A 20,768-nucleotide genomic window follows, 5' to 3' on the forward strand; every position below is an offset into this window, starting at 1 on the left:
TTTATTATTCTGTTGAGTCTTAGTTTTCTGGTGTGTCAGCAAGATGAGACACATTGGTTTTGTGATCTCTGGTTAACAGGCTTAAGACATAGAGTTAATATAAGCGGTGCATTTAAATTCATAGTCACCAGTAGTGGTATTATATATGCATCCTCAGTAAACTCTGTAAAAATAAGTTGTAAGTGCAAAGGGTCACAGCATACATACTCATGTTGAGTTGCCAAAAGAAAATGAAATTTCACAGATTTCTTTACTAAAATTGTCAAAATCTTTTTAAAAAGAAAAGAAATATATATGTTAAATACTTTTATACCCATTGCACATGTCTGTCATAGTCACCAGAAACATATAGTTGTTGCAGTGTATTTGTCATTTCTAAAGTGATAAAGGCCCTACAGTTTCAGGAAAAAAGGAAAGTCTAAACTCATAAATGATTTGATGGTGTGTGGAGTAAAATGGTTGAAACAGCTTATGTAAGCACAGAATTTAAAAGCACAGACAAATTAAGAAGCTCTTCTACTTTCAATATAACTACAGTGTCTTTGATCTTGAGTAATGATTTATGAAGTACAAAAATCAATAAAGATTCCATTCTAAAATATTGCATTTTAATGACTATCTAGGTGAACATAAGCAGCAATTGACAGCAACACTGACATCCTCTTGTCTTCTTTTAAAGTTGTATATGTAAATCTATGCAGGACCCTGAAATATGATTTGTGCTATGCTAGGGATGAGTTAAATTTCCAAACGATGAATGTAGCTTCTGCATAAGAGCTAGATTTTGAGTAATGAAGGAAGACAATGTTTAGATAGGGTCATGTCTTTCTGTGGAATTGACTTTCTGCAAGTTGCATTCCAGGCATGTTTTTAAAGCAAAGATTAGACTGAATGCAAAGCAATTTATTATAGAAAAAGTGAGAAAGCAAATACATACTTAGAGCAAACTGCAACGTGAAGCGCAGATACTTTTTCCAAAAGTAAATCTCTAGAGATGCCTGATCACACAAGGATAACAGCTCCTCAGTATAAGAGCAGTAGTAGCATGAGTCAGCTCTTTAATATGTCCCTGATATTTAAACATAAATTTAAAATTTCAACACCACTTTAGCGAAGCTTAAAGGTAAAGGTCTTTTTTTGCTGCACTATTATATGTTTCCTACCTTGGAACTGAGCATTAAATCCCTTTCGTCGGTGGTTGCTGTCAGATGTAAAATGGAGTCGTAACCAGTTCTTACTGCTGATAACAGGAGAAGGTAGATTCATACCAGTCAACCTGCAAAAAGAAGACAGAATCTAATATAAATGGTGCAAAAATTCATGTGGACACTACTTAAAAGAGAAAAAAAGAATAGCCAAAATATATTGTACTGTTTACAATGTATTTGACAACAGTGATTCACTATCATCTAATCTCAATTTATTACTAGTTAAGTAACTACTAATACCCTGGGAGAAATGTGGGGGGTTTTCCAATTACAGCTATCCATTTTATGGTCAAAACTTGTATCTCCAAACTACTCTTTTGTGAATTAAAGAAGAAAAGTAATCTTGTGAGTGTGTGTGCACAGGTGTATGTATGCATGAATGTGTCAAATCATTCAGCAAAAAATAAGCATATCAATTATGACAAAATTTCACCATCTGACTCCCTGCTGTGTCAGTTACCTCACAGGAAACCAAATCTCAGGTGTTAAGAAAGGATGAATAAGGGTTATGGGCACTAGTTAATATTAAGCTTGGCTGGTAAGTTATTGGTACATAAGTATTCTGCTAGAACTGTTTTTGGGTATATTAACTCCTACCTGTATTTAATAAAAAAGAGAAGTTTAAACACAAGCATTAACTATGGATATTGTGAAGAAAGAGTGCACACAAAGAATTTTCCTAATACAGGCAACAGGCCCTTGGATGGTCATACCATAGTCTATCATTGCACCACACCATTTGTTAATATGAACACACTCAAGTAGTTACCATAGAGTACCTGATCTGGTGTAAATTCATGTCTTAGTTTACCAGATGTTTGGGGTTTTTTTTGTATGAGCATACTTCAAGTTTCAGCTTTAGCCTTTTTTTTTTCCCATTCTGAATAACTCTGGAGAACTACAAGAAATGAAGTTTCTCCTTTTCAAAAAAGTTGAGTATTTGAAAAAAAACCCAAACTGATCAATATCAGAAATTCTCAGCTAAGGTATAACTTGTGTGAGGTTAGTTTTTCCATTACTAGAGTAGATATAGTCCATATTATCAGACCTAAAAAAAACCCAAACAAAACTGAAATAGGATTTTGTCTCTCTGAAACAAATCAATGTAGTGACATAGATGCCTTTTTCATTGCACTATGCAATTTCAGAGTTTCATTAAATATCCTCAATAACTAGGAAAACCATCATGTTAAGCAATACTGATGCTGGAGAAGTCCATTTAGAGTCATAGCTGAATCCCTTTTCTTTCTGTAATAGACATACTGAAATATAGAAATTCTTGATAGAACTTTTTTTTTTTTTTTTTCATCAGGACATACAAACTACATCACAGAAATTTCATTCTCATTTATAATCTCATTTTCTTCATCTGGCTGTTAACAAAATAAAGAACAACAAAATCCTACTTAAAATTATTTTAACAGCTTTGAAAGAAAGGATAGTTCATTTAAAGGAGGATTTATACATTACAAAATGTTGGGTCTGACATTCGATAGTTCCTACAGGTGTTGGTCAAAACATTCATCCCTATACATGTTTCTACATCTCACTCAAATGGACTTTTATACTTTATATACTCTTTCATACACTCTTTAGACCATTTTAGAGCATAATCCATTTAAAAAACTCCTTAGATCAGGCACTCTAAATATTTCTGACTACAAACGGGCATTTGCTATTTCAAAGCTACTTAGAATTTGGGTGTACCTATAGAAACTACTGTGATATAATTAAAAGGGAAAGAAAAAATAAAACCATATGTGGAATGCCAAAAATATATAATTTGCTAGTACCTTTTAGCTATTGACACAATATACACTAAATCTAAAAGTTTTTACTTTATTTAGGCAGCAGTTCATACCACTAATTGATAACTCATTTGTCCAAGTACACAAACTTATCTCCTAGAAATACTGCTTGGGGAGTTGGTTTTCTTTTTTAAATGAAATATATATGTAGTAGTAACATTCTGTCTGGCATATCCAGAGCTCTGCATTTCAAAGTTTGCAAAACTCCTGGCTGAATTGTAAACTGTTATATGAATTAAATTGTACATTAATAAAAGAGTAAATGAACTTTATTATAAAAGCACATTCAAAGCAGATCTTCCATTAGTTACATTTCTAATAAACAGCTATATCCCAGACACACAATACATACAAATATTTTCAGATCTATGTGAACTCTACAAGGTACAGCTAAGTAGTCTCAGTATAATCTTCCCATTATACTATGAAAGATGATAATATGATCATGACAATGAGAGAGTATTTTAAGCAGCCTATTTTATCAGAGTTCTAATTTAGCTGTATGATTTCTATGCTACTGTGTACTAGACAGGAATATATTCTTTACCAGCAATGCTGTTTGTGTTTTAATTGAAGAAAGCGAGAAAGTGAAATATAACTTAGTGGTTAATTTAGTCGTAAGGCTGGTTTGGGAAGCAAGCTTATAACCAGTGTATGACACGTGGGTTTTTTTTTTCTGTAAGGTTTTCAAAACCTCCTCACTATAGTACCCAAATTTGGAAATGTCAACAAATTCTGAATGGGCGTTAGACTGGATCCTGTGGCCCACATGTGTACATCAAAGGTGTTGCCCCTACACAAAGTACTTCACTCCGTGGCATTCAGCATGTGCAGGTGGGACTTCCTATTGACCGGTTTGTGGATACGATGTAAAATTGCTCTGTTCATGTTAATTGACCATTAGCCTGGAACTTCTGGAGAGCCAGCAACCTAAGCTGTGCATGAAAGAGAGAGGTGGACATGGTTAAAGCTGAAAGTGGCAGATTGCCACCTGAATTGGTACAGCAGGCAGATCTGTAACTCACACAGAAGTTGAAGGTAACATGAAAACCTGATTTGTTTCCTTCTTACTTATTTCTAGGTCTTTTTTATCAGGGAATGGGAGTCAAATAAAATATGTCCATCACACAGAAAATGTCAAAATGTAACAAAAGATTTAATAAAATTAGAGGTGTGCTCCTCAGAGAAAAGTAAAAGCCAGTACTGTCAAGGACAGTCTGTTTCCAGTCCCACAAAGTTGAGTATTATATCTGCAGCAAAAGATACAAAATGTGGGGCATGGGTCGCTAAAACACATGGTCATTCATTTTTTTGGTATACAAAATACAACTCCGTGGCAGGGGGAAGGGCTTATAAGTCATCTATTTGAGTTCACCAACAGAGTCTGGACACCACTGCTCAAGTAATAAAAGACAGAATGATCCCTCCCAGTCCCACAAAGAACACCACAGTGCTTCTTCTGCGGCTGCAGAATGAGGAGGAACATTTCCTTTGAGCTTTACCAATTGAGAGGTGCATCACATACCACAGTTTCTGACTAAGTGCCCATATGCTCTCTGTGTGCTGGCATTAGTGCACTGTGCTTCCTTGGACTCACCGCAGACTTTACTGTTACAGGCTAACTTTTGATATTAATTGAGTATTCATGGAAAACAAGCAGTTTGGTTATGTCTGTACTAGTAAATTGAACAGTGGCACTTCACGTCAATTCCTGCTTGAGAGTCTACACTATTAAAGGTTACAACAACAACAACAAATCATAGACTCATAGAATCACAGAATGGTTTGGGTTGGAAGGGACCTTTAAAGATCATTTAGTCCAAGCCCCCTGCAATGAGCAGGGACACCTCCCACTAGACCAGGTTGCTCCATCCAACCTGGCCTTGAACACTGCCAGGGATGGGGCAGCCACGGCCTCTCTGTGCAACCTGTTCAGTGTCTCACCACCCTCATCATGAAACTCTTCTGCCCATGAGTGACTAGTGCTCATTCAATCCTTCCCAGACACAGTGTAGGCATTAGTCTAAACTACAGGTCACAATAGGTATTGTGAATGTGACCACCTCTTCTGAGGTGGTCGGGAAACACTAACAGGCAGGACTTAATCATGCCGTCAGGTTGCTCTGAAAACAGAGATACAACAAAAGCAAAGTTGTCTCTACTTCAAGTGGGCACACACACAGTATCCCTTCCTGTTGCATATGAATAGAAATAGAGTAATTTTAGCTCACATTAGGTATTAACTCTAAAATCATATGAAGACTTGGAACTCCTTTATATCAGACAGAAATTAGTCAGATGAGGTAAAGAACCACATTTCTTAATATCAAGGTTCTCCTTAGAAGCTTTCATGCTTTGACCTTTATTGAGGATTTCTCCAATGCTGTCTAAAAAGAATATTGAAAGTCTTTCTCACTTCTTTTTTAACTGAAGACATTTATTGTTTGGGGAGTAATACAAAAGAAAACAAATTCTTCAGTTATGTTTCAGTTCTGCCTGTGCTCTGAAAAGGGTAATGCTTTTCTGAAACAGATTTTAAGGCCTAGCATGCGATAGACTGACTCAGATAGAAGAAGTGGTATCTAATGTAAATTACATTAAGCAAGTCTTTCATATACACACACATACACATGTGTATATAATGTTATTTGGGCATTTTTCTGGAAATACTTGGTCTGAAGTGTTGAGTTTTCATCTCCACTAGTGATGTCAGCCAGGCCCTTAGCTTCTAACATCAGGAGTTAAAATTGGTTGTCACTTGGACAACTGACAGGTTTGAATGCTCTGTGCTAAACAGTATTGGAGGCCATGCACTGAATGTGGATTAAAGGAAACATAAAATAGCTGTTCATCCACTGAGTATCAATCATTCAGTGACCTGTTAAAGAGCGATCCCATGGGAAAAAAACCCAAACTATCAGAATATAACTTTTCAAATAACTTCATATAGTGATGCATTTACCTGAGGGCTGAGGATGAAGATTGCATGGGGGACCTCAAATCTCTCATTTCTGTGTGTTAGATGTTGCACTGTGCTCTATGGAACAAGGCAGACTTCCATGAATTCCAGTGGGTGCTGCCTGTTACAGCATCATAAAGAACTAAAGGGCCAGGTTTTTAGAGCTTTATAGTTATATTAGTATCATACTACACCTCTGTTGATAAACACTGCTTCTCACAAGAAATAATGAGAAATAATTAAACCATCTCAGCTATTCTCCTTCTCGATCTGAAGGCAGCCTGGCTGCAGCAGGATCAGAGATAGCAGAGGAAGATGTCTTACTGTTGATTATTGTGAGGAGTAGATAAACTTTTTCATGTTTTACTACTTTAAGTGATGTTTTAATTTTTATTCTATTCCATAATTTCCTCACACAGACATTAATCTACTGTGTATACAAGTAATAAGGCATTCTGTTTTTATGCAGTCTTGAAGGAGTAATGTTTTGCTTATGTGTAGTATGTCAGATATAGAAGCAGAACGTCCTTTGAAGTCTCTATTGCATTATCAAGAGATTGTGATAGGTTTTATTAAAATTATTACTAAGAGGTTTGTCACTAAAATATTTTCCAGTAGTTATTGTTTGACTCAAATTCAGGTATAGCAAAACTACTTGACATTTAATTAAGAGAACTATCTAGAGAGGAAGAACAATTTTGGTTTTGATTGTGGATTTGCTAAGAAAAGAAAATAATTAATGTTTTTGTCTGAACAAATAAACCAAATCTTGTTTCTTTTATGGGGTTATTGACACTGTTTTGACTATAACCAAGAAATAATCTATTCTTATCATAGCATACTACTGATACTTCACTTTCATGAAATTGAAAATGCAGGAAAGAATTGGATGGGATTTTGTCAACTCATTTACCCTTATCCTTTTAATTTGGCTATTTCCCCCATTTTGTATTCAGCCAAACATCTATATGTGGTTGAATTAACATTATTTGTTCCAAAATATAGTAAAATAATAAATAAAAATAATTGAATCAAGTCTAAACAAAATAAAATGAGATTTGAAAATACAAGCTTTACAAGGACTAGTTCAGATTAATAAAAATACACAGAAGGCTTCCAACAAAACCTAATATGTATCAGTTTTGAATACTTCTGCTATTTCTGTATTCATCTAACCACAGAAGTATTTCTATTTTTAATGTTGTTTGGTTTTATTTTTTTTAAATAGTATAAAACATTTACTGAGTTTCCATAACAGGTCTCTGGGTTAGGAGCTGAAGAGAGAAAACTGTACCCTAATTTTCAATTTAGAACTAAATTCCATTTTGAAATCCTCTCAGCTAAAATATTTATATGACCACCCATGCAGACACACGTCAAAACAAGAACTTTCAAGGATCATCACTTGCTACTCGAAAAAATAGCAGCAAGTAGTTTACAAAGGGGTGAAGTATGATGGCTGCAGCAAATACATGAAGACAATGCATGTGCATATATACATTCTTTCTATATGCATTATATATATTCTATATGTACGTATAGAAATATCTATATTCAATATAGATATATTAAAAAAGGATGTTAGAGGTCTGTTATCTCAAACTCATTGTCAGATTGTAGCCAAGACTGTACCTGCTATCAACCAAGAGCAGGTAATGAGCTGCATTTGTCCCATGTTTGTAAATGTGTAGCTTTACAAGCTGCGTTAGAGGGCACACATGACATTGAAACATGCATACTGTGCTGCAGATTCACACAGAGAAGAGATGCTCTAACAAGTGGCTGCTGCCTAAAGGAAGTGTGACGTTTTCTGTTCTTCCTTTTCCTGCATTACTACTCCTTCCTCAATCCTTTGCTTCTGTATTGTCCCGCCTCACATGTATCAGCTTTGATTCTTGCTGGAATTTCTGTGATGTGATTTAATTCAATTCACTAAAATGGCAGAAAATCATCCACTTTGGTTGGTTGGTTGGTTTTTTTCCCCTCCAGCTGGGACATCTCTGTGCCATTTTAGTGAATTAAACTGCTCATGGAAAAGAGAGACAAAAGTCAGAGCTGGCACAAATTCAGTGTCAGGAGCACAGGAAAGTAAAGTCAAACGGAGACTCACTGCATCTTGTGGAGCTGGAGCTGCAGGTCACCACTCAGGGAAGGAAGAATTTAGAGCTAAATATAAGTTAGTGGACAACTCAACAAAATATAAGGGGACAGCTGGTCTAACAACAAGACTACTTACACTACCAATGAAGCAAAACAATACTTTTCATGCTTGATAAGAGAGGCCAGACTATCTCCTAGATAAGAATGAAAAATAAGTTTCACAGTAAAAGTTTAAATCGTGTCTTCTTCATGTGGAATTTGAAATAAAAGACTATTTATAAGCAGCTAACAGTCTACCAGGAAAGGGTTGGGAAGTGGGGAGAGGGAGAGGGAGGGAGAAGGGAAGGGTGAGATATTTCTCATTTTCTCAAGTCATTAGATCAAGCATGATTTTTCTCTCCCATTATCACCTGTTTCTGTAACCATGTGTAAATGGTTGTTTATTCTGGATGCTGCTTATAAAGACTTTCATTTGCATTTTACGTTAATATGACTCGGGATAAGAAGGAATTCAAAGGAGTGGATAAGGTTTTGAGCGAGCTCTTTTTCATCCTAACACTATAAAGGTATAGGAGCAGCTTAGCAAGTCTTAGCTTGCTAAGCACCCCTAGATACTCTCCTCAGAATTGCTCAGGATAACATGGTATGTTGCTGGGAAGCTGAATGAGACTGGCAGAGCTGCTTTCAGGTGAGTCGGGAAAACTGATGACTAAGAGTAATCCAGAAGGCTGTTGCTGTACAGGAAAAATTTGACAAATGCCTTAACTCCTGAGACACCACAAGAAGTTTGCCATAGAATTATATATCAAAATATTTTTGTCAGTCTAGGCCTAAGAAAATAGCTTGAATGAGACCCAAATTTGATAAATATAAAAAGGATGGAAGAAAGGAAAACAAATACAGATGAGTAAGGGAATAAGCCCAAGAATAAAGACTTAACAACAGATTGTCAATTTTAAGGATTCACATCCTTTTAATTGAGTAGTCTAAGAATGCTACATTTATATTTGCTCATTTTTCCTACATATTGAGAGTAGAAGGCTTAGACATTAATAGATGAGAACATGCTGTGAAAGTTCCTCTTCAAAATGAAATAACCAAACAGAAAATAAAAGCCTGTTCCATAGTTGTCTTATATGGAGCCACTATGAAGTTATTACATTCATTAAGCTCATTACTAACTTCATTGTATTATAAACAATCATTGCCTGATTGTCGTGGTTTAACCCCAGCCAGCAACTAAGCACAACGCAGCTGCTCACTCACTCCCCCCCCCCATCCAGGGGGATGGGGGAGAAAATCAGGAAAAGAAGTAAAACTCCTGGGTTGAGATAAGAACGATTTAATAGAACAGAAAAGAAGAGACTAATAATGATAATGATAACACTAATAAAATGACAACAGTAGTAATAAAAGGGTTGAAAGGTACAAATGATGCACAGGGCAATCGCTCACCCCCCGCTGACCGACACCCAGCCAGTCCCCGAGCGGCGAATCCCCGCCCCCCCCCACTTCCCAGTTCCTAAACTAGATGGGACGTCACATGGTATGGAATACACTGTTGGCCAGTTTGGGTCAGGTGCCCTGGCTGGGCATGAGAAGCTGAAAAATCCTTGACTGTAGTCTAAACACTACTGAGCAACAACTGAAAACATCAGTGTTATCAACATTCTTCACATACTGAACTCAAAACATAGCACTGTACCAGCTACTAGGAAGACAGCTAACTACATCCCAGATGAAACCAGGACACTGATAAACATTTTGGATATTTGTTTCATATGGAATGATTCGATAATGAATTTTGAAAATTTGATGAAGTTACTATAGAACATTTTCAAAGTCTGGTAAAATGTTACACCATTCCCTTCTCATGGCACTTATTAACTATTACATTGAAACATCCTGATGACTGATCTATTAAAAAATAAGTTATTAGAATTTAATATAAAATTATTTCATGTTATATGTTTTTTCCATTAAACAAATAAAGTTTTAAGTGACAAGGCCATGGTCAGATAGCTTAAAATGGAAATTTAAGCAGAAATTTGATATACTTTTCCAAAAATGATTCAAATTATACCCTCCCAAGATATGGCTTAAGTTTCTTATGTTGTCTGAGCAGAAGTTTACAGCCATGCTCAGAAGCACTTTGGCCTCATGAAATGAGGAGAAAAAGACAGGCTTCATTTTATGTAATTTCAGCTGTTGGCAGTGCAGTTGTCTCCATCTGGGCTAGGCTCCCTGTACAGTCAATGGAGAGGAATAAATATTTTGGGAGTGCCTATCACCAAGGTATTTTAGACTTCCACATTTGTGGTGGTGCAGCCCTCCCACCCCCCAGCCACTCTGAGATGTCAGGATAAGCCACGCATGCTTTGGGAAAACCTCCCATTGTGCTGTTATCTTGATTACAAGTGCAGTGATTTGGGCATCGGGCACTCTCTGGCCACACCTGGGCGTCCTGCTGCTTGAATGGTACATCAGGACCACCCTGATATTTCAGGAACAGCTACCCTATGCATGCTTTGGGGAAAACTCCCACTGTGCTCTTATCTTGGTTGCAAGTGCAGTAGCCTGGGGTTGGGGTGGCCAGGCACTCCCTGGCCACACCTGGGCCATCTGTTGCCTGAATTGTGTATCAGAATGACTCAGCACAAACTGTGGCCAGAATGTAAAATAATGACCAAAGCCAATCGTCTCGAAACCCTATAAATAACGATCCAAGGTGAGACATTTGGAGCTCTCTGGGATTGCAGTGGGCTGCGTCACCCAGTATCTCCCCCTGAGCTGGGACACTTCTCCGGGTAGATTTCATGAGGACTGAAAGATTGTCTGTCAATGATTTTGTGAGGACTTAAAGGCCTGATTTCACAAGGTTTACTGACTATCTGTTGATGAATGCCGGCACATAAAAGTGGGTAATTCATGAAACTCACGAAAGGGAAATTTTAATCATAGGTTAACCTCTGGAGGGGGTGGGGGCTGTAAAATTTGGTTCAGAACCGTTTTATCTGTGCATGTGCATTTGCAGTTTGGTTCGGAACTATTTGCCTGTCTGCCTCTGCGTGATTAGGTTCGGAACTATCTTGTCTGTCCGTGTGGTTCAGAACTGTTTTATCTGTCTGCATGTGTGTGATGTGATTTAAGCTCCACCTGTGTGTGCAACCCTGCTGTAAGTTTCAAGTGATCCTGCCATTTTCCAGTCTTTAACTAAGTCGTAAATTTGATTGCAACAAATTCATTGAATCACTCTGTTAAATTGGCTGATGATTAAGTACTGTTAAAACTACACAACCTAATCTTGTGATCTATCTCAAAAATATTAATAAAACTGAAATTGCTGCCAAACTAAGCCATGTAACAAAATCTCATTCGCAACAACATTAGTTTGAGATGAACCTCACCTTAGAAATACAAGAGATCTGGTGACCATATTGGTAAATATCAACACCTGAGAGTCATCCAAGGCATATAAATGCTACTATAATTCAGCTCATGGGACATGACATAACTCATAACTTTGTTTTCTGAAGATAACCCTCTTCGCCCTGTCTTTCTAAATATTCTAGTTTTGTGCACAAAAGTCTCCAGCCTCTTTTGTCTATTTGGTTGTACCTCACATGGGATGTTACCCTTGCACACATTTTGTGTTTGGCTGGAGGTTAAAGCCAAAGGCAAGATTATTTTTTATTTTTTTTTTTTAAATGGTGTTTGGAAAAGAGCCTTATTAAGAGCATCTTGGTTTATTGATTCAACAGTGTTAGCAAACATTTTTCTTGATTATTGCTCTGATATTTGACAAACATCATAGGGGCAATATTCCATGACACTCTGGATAGAATATTCTTCCTCTGGAAGATCATTACTGCTCTCAAGCTGATGAATAAAAGAACAATAATTCCTTATATGTCTAGGTTTTTTCTTGATATATGGCTTCCATTGTCCAGCAAAAGTGGAACATTAAGTTCTAGGACACAGCAATCAATTAGATTTTATTGTTCAATACAGTGATATTCAACCCAGGCCCTGAGTACTGCAAGCCACTCTTCCATAGCTTTCAAGAAGTTCTTCCATCCAGAGCCAGGGAAGATAAGTGTAGGGTCCTAAAGTTAGTATGGCACCTGTCCTGAAGGGAAATTAAAATTTAAAAAAAGCTCACAATTGACCAAATATAAAACTCAGTTGTGGGCTTTTTTGTTGCTACCAATATGTAGTAATTGAGCACTTCAGAGATAAAATTCTGCTTTAAAAATTCTTCCCTAGTTGACTGTAATTATTAATAAATGCAATGATAAAATATAGATCTTCCAGCACACATAGTATTCTGTTTAGGAGCACTGCAGCTCTAGTGGTTTTTTACTGCCATTATCCAGATGGGCATTTTTGTTATAATTCTGAAAACTGTAGATTTTTTTACTGTGTTCCTACTAATCCCTTAATAAATTCTTTAGTGTCCCATATACGGGAAATTTTAATTTCTTCAATAAAATTTAGAAATTGCTCATCTAAGAAGTAGTTGCTGATTTTTTTTCTTTAACTTTCAGTTATTATAAGTTCTTAGTATAGGATTAAGATCTAACAAGATACCTTCCAAAAAGCAGATGTATAAATCAATGTTCAGTAACCATCAATCCTATTATGAAATATTTATTTGCCAGTGCAGTTGTCACTTTTCATGCACATGCTAATCTCCCAGAATTGTTTATTTTTAGTCACAACAGCTAAGGAAAATACAAACATGCAGACACACTTTTTTGTATTTTCAGACATAAATGTTCTGAGAAACTCATTTAAATGATATAAAAATAATATGTATTGGAGACAGAGTGGGAATTTTTAAGTACATCAGGTACCTACTATTCTTCTGTTCAGAAAAAGTCTATTCTCTGATACTCTATACTATCTTTTCATTTGTATTTGCTACTGTAAGATTTTCAAAATAAGCTAAAATGAATATACAAATATAATGAATTGAAAAATGTTTTTCCATTCAGTGTAACTAATTTAATTTCATTACTTTAGCAACTGTTCTCCATTATGTATTTTATATTGGATGAGTTGTTCCTTTTTCTTGAATGAAAGATTTCAGGTGTCCCATTTGGCTTTGTTATAAAATAACTAATGGAAAACAGAAATCAAGAGAAAAAGCTAATTAAAAAGTAATTGGAAGGAATACTTAATAATTTAATGTTCTTTCTTAGATTTTAATTTGCAGAAGTCACATTGTCTCTTCTGACTACAAAGAAAACACACAGTTTTCTGTATTTAAAAAGCTTGGTCCCTATATGGGGACGTTTAGCAACAGTCTCTAAAGGTTGAATATAAGATATTTTTAAGAGCTCTTCTAGACCGTGCCTTTCTGCAGTGACTATGGGGAATGAGTTTAGGATCAATCTGTCTGACATGTTAGATAATAAAAAATAAGAAAAATTTCATGATTGTTTCTCTATCTTCTTTTATGATCCTCTATTATGGATCTCTCAGACGATAAATCAATGAAATCTTGTTATTTTACAATAGAGTTAAACAATAGCTGGTAAAAGAACATAATTCATTGGTTCCCAGCTGCATACTGGGGGGGCAGAAGATGCTACTACACAGCATTTCAGGTCTTCCAAGGATATGACTGTACACAGTTTAACTTATTTTCTGAAAAAAATTGTACATTTCCTCTTAAAAACTTCATCAGACTACCTTTCTGTTTCATAACAGTATCTCACAAAACATACGTATTTTTTAAACACTTGTCTTAGATTTATGGAGTTTACTAAGATTCCATGAAAAAAAACCCCAACCAACTCATCTAATCAAAAGAGCAGATAAAATTACCAGGATAAGGATATTTCATAAATATTATTCGGTCTCTATGTATATAGTAAGATAGATTAATTGAACTGTGCACAGTAACATTTTATAATACTCCAATGTAGTACATCTAGCATCTTTTGTCCATCAGTGAAGTATTACGTTTTGCTTACAGATCACGTACTTTCATTTTCTCATAAAAATGCTTACATTTCCTAGAGCTTACAAACAATAAGTGACAAGTCTAACAATTAAATATCTTTATGGCAGAGTATGAAAAGAGTTCATTATTAAGGAGACCCTACATTCAACAGTCACAGATAGCCCAAGGCATGGGAGTCCATCTGACTTTGTACCTCCTTGGATCTGAAGAACCTGGCTCAGCGATGTCTCCTGGAAACTAGACTTATGCTAGGTTTCAGCATTTCACTTCATATGCCTAATTATAAACCTGAATAAAGTAATCCGAATCCAGCTCTAATGTCTTGCCTACAGCTGCCAGTAGAAAAAAAAAAAACTTCAGGGGTCTTTGTACTTTCAAAATCCTGTATATAAAAGACAATGGAATAAGCAGTAGCAATTAACTTTATGCATAACCACCTAGAGCTTATAAAAAGGACAGCTGGAATTCTCCTCAACCTACAGTTCTTGAACAGTTTCCAAAGGCTACGGGATGTCTTGCTCACCAGGGTATGGGTACCATGGGAGTGAACAGAAAAATGGAGTACTATACAACCAAAATGCAAGAATCATGGCCCAAACAAAGCAGAAAAGAGATCATTGATCTGTATCCAAAATATATTAAGTCAGTAAGGTAGAAAGATCAGAAGGATTTCAGTTGTTTCCTATGTCGTTTATACCTCTATCTTAGAATATCAGATAAATAGCATGAACAAATATATTGGCAAATAAGAAACAGAAATCCTTCTGTTGCTTGCTAACCCCCAACACTTGCAGTAACTTTTTGTGAGGGCTGCTGTCACATACCCTGTTCCACACCATTTCAAGCCAACTTCTTAGACAGTATATTCTCCCACAGAATCATAATGTCATATTACTTAAGGAAATATTAGTCATTATCTCTTCATTGTAGCCAGGAAGATACCTTAGGAGCTTAATTCCTGTTACCCTTTTGGATATAGTCACTGTAAGGTATATGAATTTCGTATAGGACATATATTGATCATCTACTGCATCATAAGAACTTCAGCCTAGAATAATTTCCTGAATAACCTAGTCCTTACCTATTGTGGGGAAGATTGTATACACATACATGTATGTATTTATAAAATTCTATCATCTTGACTCATTTTGACAGCACAGGATGAAACCCCTTCCAGTCTAAAAGAAGGCAGCATCTTGCCTAGTGCTCACAGAAATTGTAAAGCCATAAAACCCCAGCTGTGCTCAGTGATCCTCTGACACCTCTAGCCTGAATCAGGTCTGTCAGGTTTGTGCTACAGATATGTGCGTGCACATCCAATTTTCTATATGAAAAATAGATGTATTATATGTAAAAATGCCTTTATACCTCTACTCCAGAAAAAACACCATCCATGACTAACCATAGGGCAAGAGCCTGAGCAACAGCTGTGAACAAGCACCATGCTCAATAGGATCAGTCCCCAACACAGCGTTAGTCTGTCATCACATCACTCACCAATGTATGAAACAATCTTTCTAAATTACGTTATCCCTTATTTTTGTATTACATACTATCCCATGCTGCCAAGACCTACTGAGTATGGGGACTATTTGTATACTCCGTATACAATTTCTGTATCTCTGTGTTTCTGCATACGTGTATATTCCCATCCCACTCCTATTTGCATTCAGCAGCCCACATATAACCAATGCAGTTCACTCTTTCCAGTCAGCAGTGTCTTACTTTGAATCTAGCTTGATACATACATCCCACAGTAGGAATCAAATTTTTTACCAAAATACTATCACTGTTTATAACAGTGTTAAAAGGAGTTTGTTCATATTACCCAGTATTACCATATATAAGCATACTACCACCTCTCCTAGATTTAGCAGTGCCTTGAAGAGAATCCACCTTTCATGTCAAGTTGCTGTCAGGACTATCCAGAAGACCTCTCATCATCTGAGGAGGACTTAGACAAAAACTTCAGGAAAAAAGGTACTGTAACTGACTACCAACCAATTCAGAACCAATTGAGGGTTTTGCATCACTTAAACAAACAAAAAAAAAGACAAATCTCAAGTGAAATCAATATTCAATTCCCCAGTTTTCACTGACGTGTAAAACACATTATACATCATACTGTAACATTATATAGTATCTGTCATATTTTTTCATATTAAATATAAGTAATACCAAAATTTTCACAAAGTTTATTTTGTCCCCATTCTTGTGAAAGTAAAATTTAATGAGAATGAGAAAGTCTGAGCTAGTCTGATGAGTACAATGAATGCTCATATTGCCACAGTCAAGCTATTTTTTATTCTGATTTATTAGTTCTTTATAATTATGTATATCATATCTGAAAGTGTCTTCATGTAGTGCATGTGGAACTCACTGCTAAAAGATGTGATGGAAGCCAAAAGCCATAAATATTTATAAAGAACTAGTGAAGAACAGTCCATCAGTAGTTTTTAACTGTGATAGCTGGATGAACCATTCAGTTCAGCCATGATGGCTGTTAAAAGCTGTGAGGGTAAAGGTGGGAGAAACTTGGCTCTGTATTTCCTATTATTTATATCCATTTCACAAACATCTGCTAGTGGCCATTCTAAGAAACAAGCTACCTAAAACTGTGCTCTGTTCCAATGTGTTTATGAGACTCTCTCTCCAGACAGCAAATAACTTTGAGTTGTTCATACAATATGGTCTCTTTCACTTTCTATCAGCTGAGATTTAATTCAATCTAAATTGAAATCTTGCTTTTCAGTTCATTTGAAAAGAAAAAAAAACCAAAACCAAAACCCCAAACACTATACATTGAAACTGACTTTAATTGCCATATCTATTAAATATTTTCCTATTTTGACTCTTCATTATCTCATAATCATGATATTTATCTTTTAACGCTTTTCTTTTTGAAACTTGCTGTGTGAAAGACTATTTATTCATCTTTCTTCCTGTGGAATAAATACAGTTAGTATAAAAGTATTCTGTATCAAAAATGACTCACATATATAACTTGCTCCTAATTGAAATATTAACTTACTTTTAGACCATGATATACTATATTAGTATTAGACCATTATGATTATATTTAAGGAAAAATAAAGACTTCATTAAAACAAGAAATTATATCTCCATTGAGCCCTTCTTGATAGAGCTACTACAAATAATAGGATATTTCTAGGAGCATTTTATGTTTAATATGGGAATGTTAAGAAACAGCCCAGTCTTTATCTGACTGAAGACTAGGCAACTTCAGATGAGTTTTTATGGACTGATTAGTAACGAATTAGGATTCAGTTCTGAAAATCCTTGATCTATGCTAACTTCCCAATGGAGTGTGTAAGTCCACATGCAGTGAGCTGCAACACTAACTCTATCTGGCATTAGGAGTTTCTTCATGTTTATAAAAAGGAGTATAAAATGTTTCTGTCCAAGAACAATGAAAATAGAATTTTTTTTGTGTATTATGTTTTAATGTTCTATCTGTTCACTGTGTAACATGATGTTATTGCTGAGATGCTGACTCTTAGCATCTTTGAAAGTCATATAATTTTGTATCTTCATGTGGACATAGTTCCAAAATTTGGGTAATGGCATTTGAAAATTTGAGTGTGATCAGCAAGTATACTACTTGAATGAAACATGGACATGACTGCAGCTAAGCAATGATAATATTAAAACAAGCAAACAACCTTCTTAATATCTTCATGTGGTAACATTAAAAACAAACAAATAAGCAAACCAACCCACCATGTAGGTGCAACCCTAAATACATGTCCAAACTGCATTCTTAGTATTTCTAAAAAGTAGGTTTTCCCTTGGGATGGAAGCTTTGTGCAGCTCTATCACTTTTTTCCTAAGTATGTTAAGCATGGAGTTAGACAAATAACACTGTATTTACTCATTTCAGTGATGGAATGTGTTTCATTGATACTCTCAAGTGGCAAAATTACCCTTGCTGGGTTTTGTTGATATTTGGATTAACCTTTAAGTTTAAAGCTTTTCCTGCCAATTCTAAAACATATCTTGATATAGAGCTAAGGCAAATGTTTAAATACTTAGTATAACTTGCCAAGCAGGTTGACTTACCTACATTTTAAACATGTTTTCCTTACATTGACCATATTATTTTGTACTTAATGGTTGTATCATTAAGAAAAAGTCTCTGACATTGTTTAGGCTAATTTTAAGTGGCAAAAAGTAACTTTATTTCCACCTGAGCCACAAAGTTTTCCCCCAGTAACATAGGTAGTGGGGAAAAACAACACAATTTTCTAGTAATATATTCCTAACTGTTGGGTTGGGTTTTTTCCGTATTTGTCTGTACACAGTAATTTAAGATACTAGTTATAAGCAAACAGAAAAACTTGGTGTTCCCCCACAAATACAGTTTAGTAATTACCAGAAAAGAACTTTAAAACAGAAGTACCGTGTAACCACTATACCTAATGGGAATTGACATTTAGGCACCTCAGCTTCACAAAACTTTTGTCCCTTCTCTGAAATCATAATGCAATGAAATACAATGTCTGGGCTGTACCAGCAGTACCAGCGTGACAAAGAGTACCTATGGCAGTTTGACATAAAATGTTGAATGCATCTTATTTGGAGAAAATTTCAGCCTAACAATGAAGAACTGAAATAAAACCCAAAATTTCACCAAACCGATTTAAAACTTTTCCATTGTATTTTACGAAGCTGCTATGTTTTACTTTAAAATATTGTTACTATGTAAAGAAAGCAACAACATGTTTTGCACAGGATCTGGATTTACTATTTGGCAGTTGTTAAACAAGAGTATTATCTGTTGGTTCAGTGGGAAAAATCTCTCCCAAATGTCACAGAAGACAAAATAAGTAATAGGGCAAGTATTTGCTCAAATAATACATATTAATACCAAAACCAAAAAGCCCCCCAAAAAGATAGTTGTACACAGCCTGTTAATACATGGGCTCATAGGGTATCAGGCAACAGATGCATTCTGTTTTTTTATATATGCCCCTTCTAAATTTTATGTCTGTTGTATTGGAAAAAAAAAAAAAAGAAGAAATAAATGTGGCCACAGAAAAACGAAAAAGCCAGAGAAAATTGGGGGGGGCGGGGGGAAGCTTCATAAGAGATGTTTTCCAAAGAGATGCCATGGGCACTCTGATTCTAGCCATAATTAAAATAGTGTTAATTTCAGGTGGTCTTTTGCTAACACTAATGTAAAAATATTTGTGATGTTGGTTCTCTTGAGTGAATAGTGGGGTGGGGAGAGAGAAAACTTCTGCAAAGTTGCTATCAGAGTGCAACCACATAATAGCTGTATAATAATGCATATTCTAGAAGCCCAGTGAATATCTATTTATTTTGAAATTTGGGCACAGAATTTACTCAGTTTCCGTATTGCTAAATGATATAACTATCATGAACTAGATCCTTGTCTCAGTAACACCATACAGCAACACCACTTCCACCAGGAGGTAAGTTGCTTCTTTGTTCTTTTTCAATAGTAAATGATTATTTTTTCAATTTAACCAAATGTATTCCCATTCAACTAGTCAACCAGTCTTGGTCTGTGCTAAGTGAGCATGGAGTTTGATAAGCAGTATTGCCTGAATGAAGCCTGCTCCCAAGCTCTTTTAGTGGATATTTTAGGGTTCACAGAGAAAGTAGCAAAGTTTTGCTTATCTCTTTCTAACAGCCAGATGTCTTCTGGCAAGAAACCATTCTATGAGTCTATGAAAGTATTAGCAACAATGACCACTGTGACATAGGTATTTTTACTGTGGCTAAGAGGCAAAACCTTTAAAGCTAGTATGCTGAATAGCTTAGCTAGATAGCAAGCCTGCTATTTTTAATTGCTGACATGATGAGTGATTTACTGTTCCATCAATCTTTCATGTATTTTGAAGCTCCCCATACTGCTTTATGAGGTTTATTGCCTACATTGGAATACTACACTCAGCCAACTTACTTTCCTAATACAACAAGAAAACATAACTAATTCTATAAGAAAATACAGAATTGTTAAAATTACATTTATAGTGTAGAAGAGTCAGACTTATTATTAAAAAGAGATTTCATAGTATATAGATGGTGTTTAGTAAAAAAGCAAGAGTTTTTTCTTTCTTTATTGCAGGCACATAGGACTGTTACTTCTTGACTCTAGATAAATGATTTCAGATATACTTTTTGAAGAATCAAGATACAAAACACCTTTTGTGTAGAGTTCTCCTTCACTCTGAATCAGGCTGCGTCCACTGCATTCTCAAGAATTTTGTGTGTTATTAGTTCAATTCCAATCCGCAGTTTAACTTTATAAAAACATTTGTACTGTGTCCCATAAATCATGGAATGAATGAAACATAGAATGGTTTGCATTGGAAGGGACCTTAAAGATCATCTACTTCCAACCCCCCTGCCATGGGAATGAAAGAATAGAAGAACCTAAAAAGAACAGTTTTTTCAATGGAGTCCTTAGTTTCCTAACTCCTATGAAATGTCAATAAATTTTGATTAAGTAACATCTACAGACTGTTTTAAAAGTCCCAGCAGTGTGCAAAAGTACATTATTGCACATGTTGCTGCCATTGTTTCCCTTATTACTGCTGAAATTTTAACCTAGATATTCTATTGCCCCTTAGTGTCTGTTCTTCTTCACCAAACACCTCATTTTCATCAGTGTAGTTTCACATATTTCATTACCTTTTCACAGCAGGAAAAAAATCTATGAATTATGTATCCTT

The 20,768-nt window shown here is 35.6% G+C and overlaps 1 protein-coding gene across 1 annotated transcript in view; it reads right to left on the reverse strand.

The window, feature by feature from the left end:
- LOC104827832 (CUB and sushi domain-containing protein 1) overlaps positions 1 to 20,768 on the reverse strand; it is a gene marked incomplete at its 3' end in the record, with an annotated part of 962,107 nt that overhangs the window by 445,785 nt on the left and 495,554 nt on the right. The window contains exon 6 of the mRNA XM_010561097.1: positions 1,164 to 1,276. Coding sequence (XP_010559399.1) covers positions 1,164 to 1,276 — 113 coding nt within the window. The remainder of the gene's footprint in view (positions 1 to 1,163; positions 1,277 to 20,768) is intronic.

Source organism: Haliaeetus leucocephalus, unplaced genomic scaffold (assembly GCF_000737465.1).
Source record: "Haliaeetus leucocephalus isolate CR32 unplaced genomic scaffold, Haliaeetus_leucocephalus-4.0 Scaffold141, whole genome shotgun sequence".
Taxonomy (NCBI): domain Eukaryota; kingdom Metazoa; phylum Chordata; class Aves; order Accipitriformes; family Accipitridae; genus Haliaeetus; species Haliaeetus leucocephalus.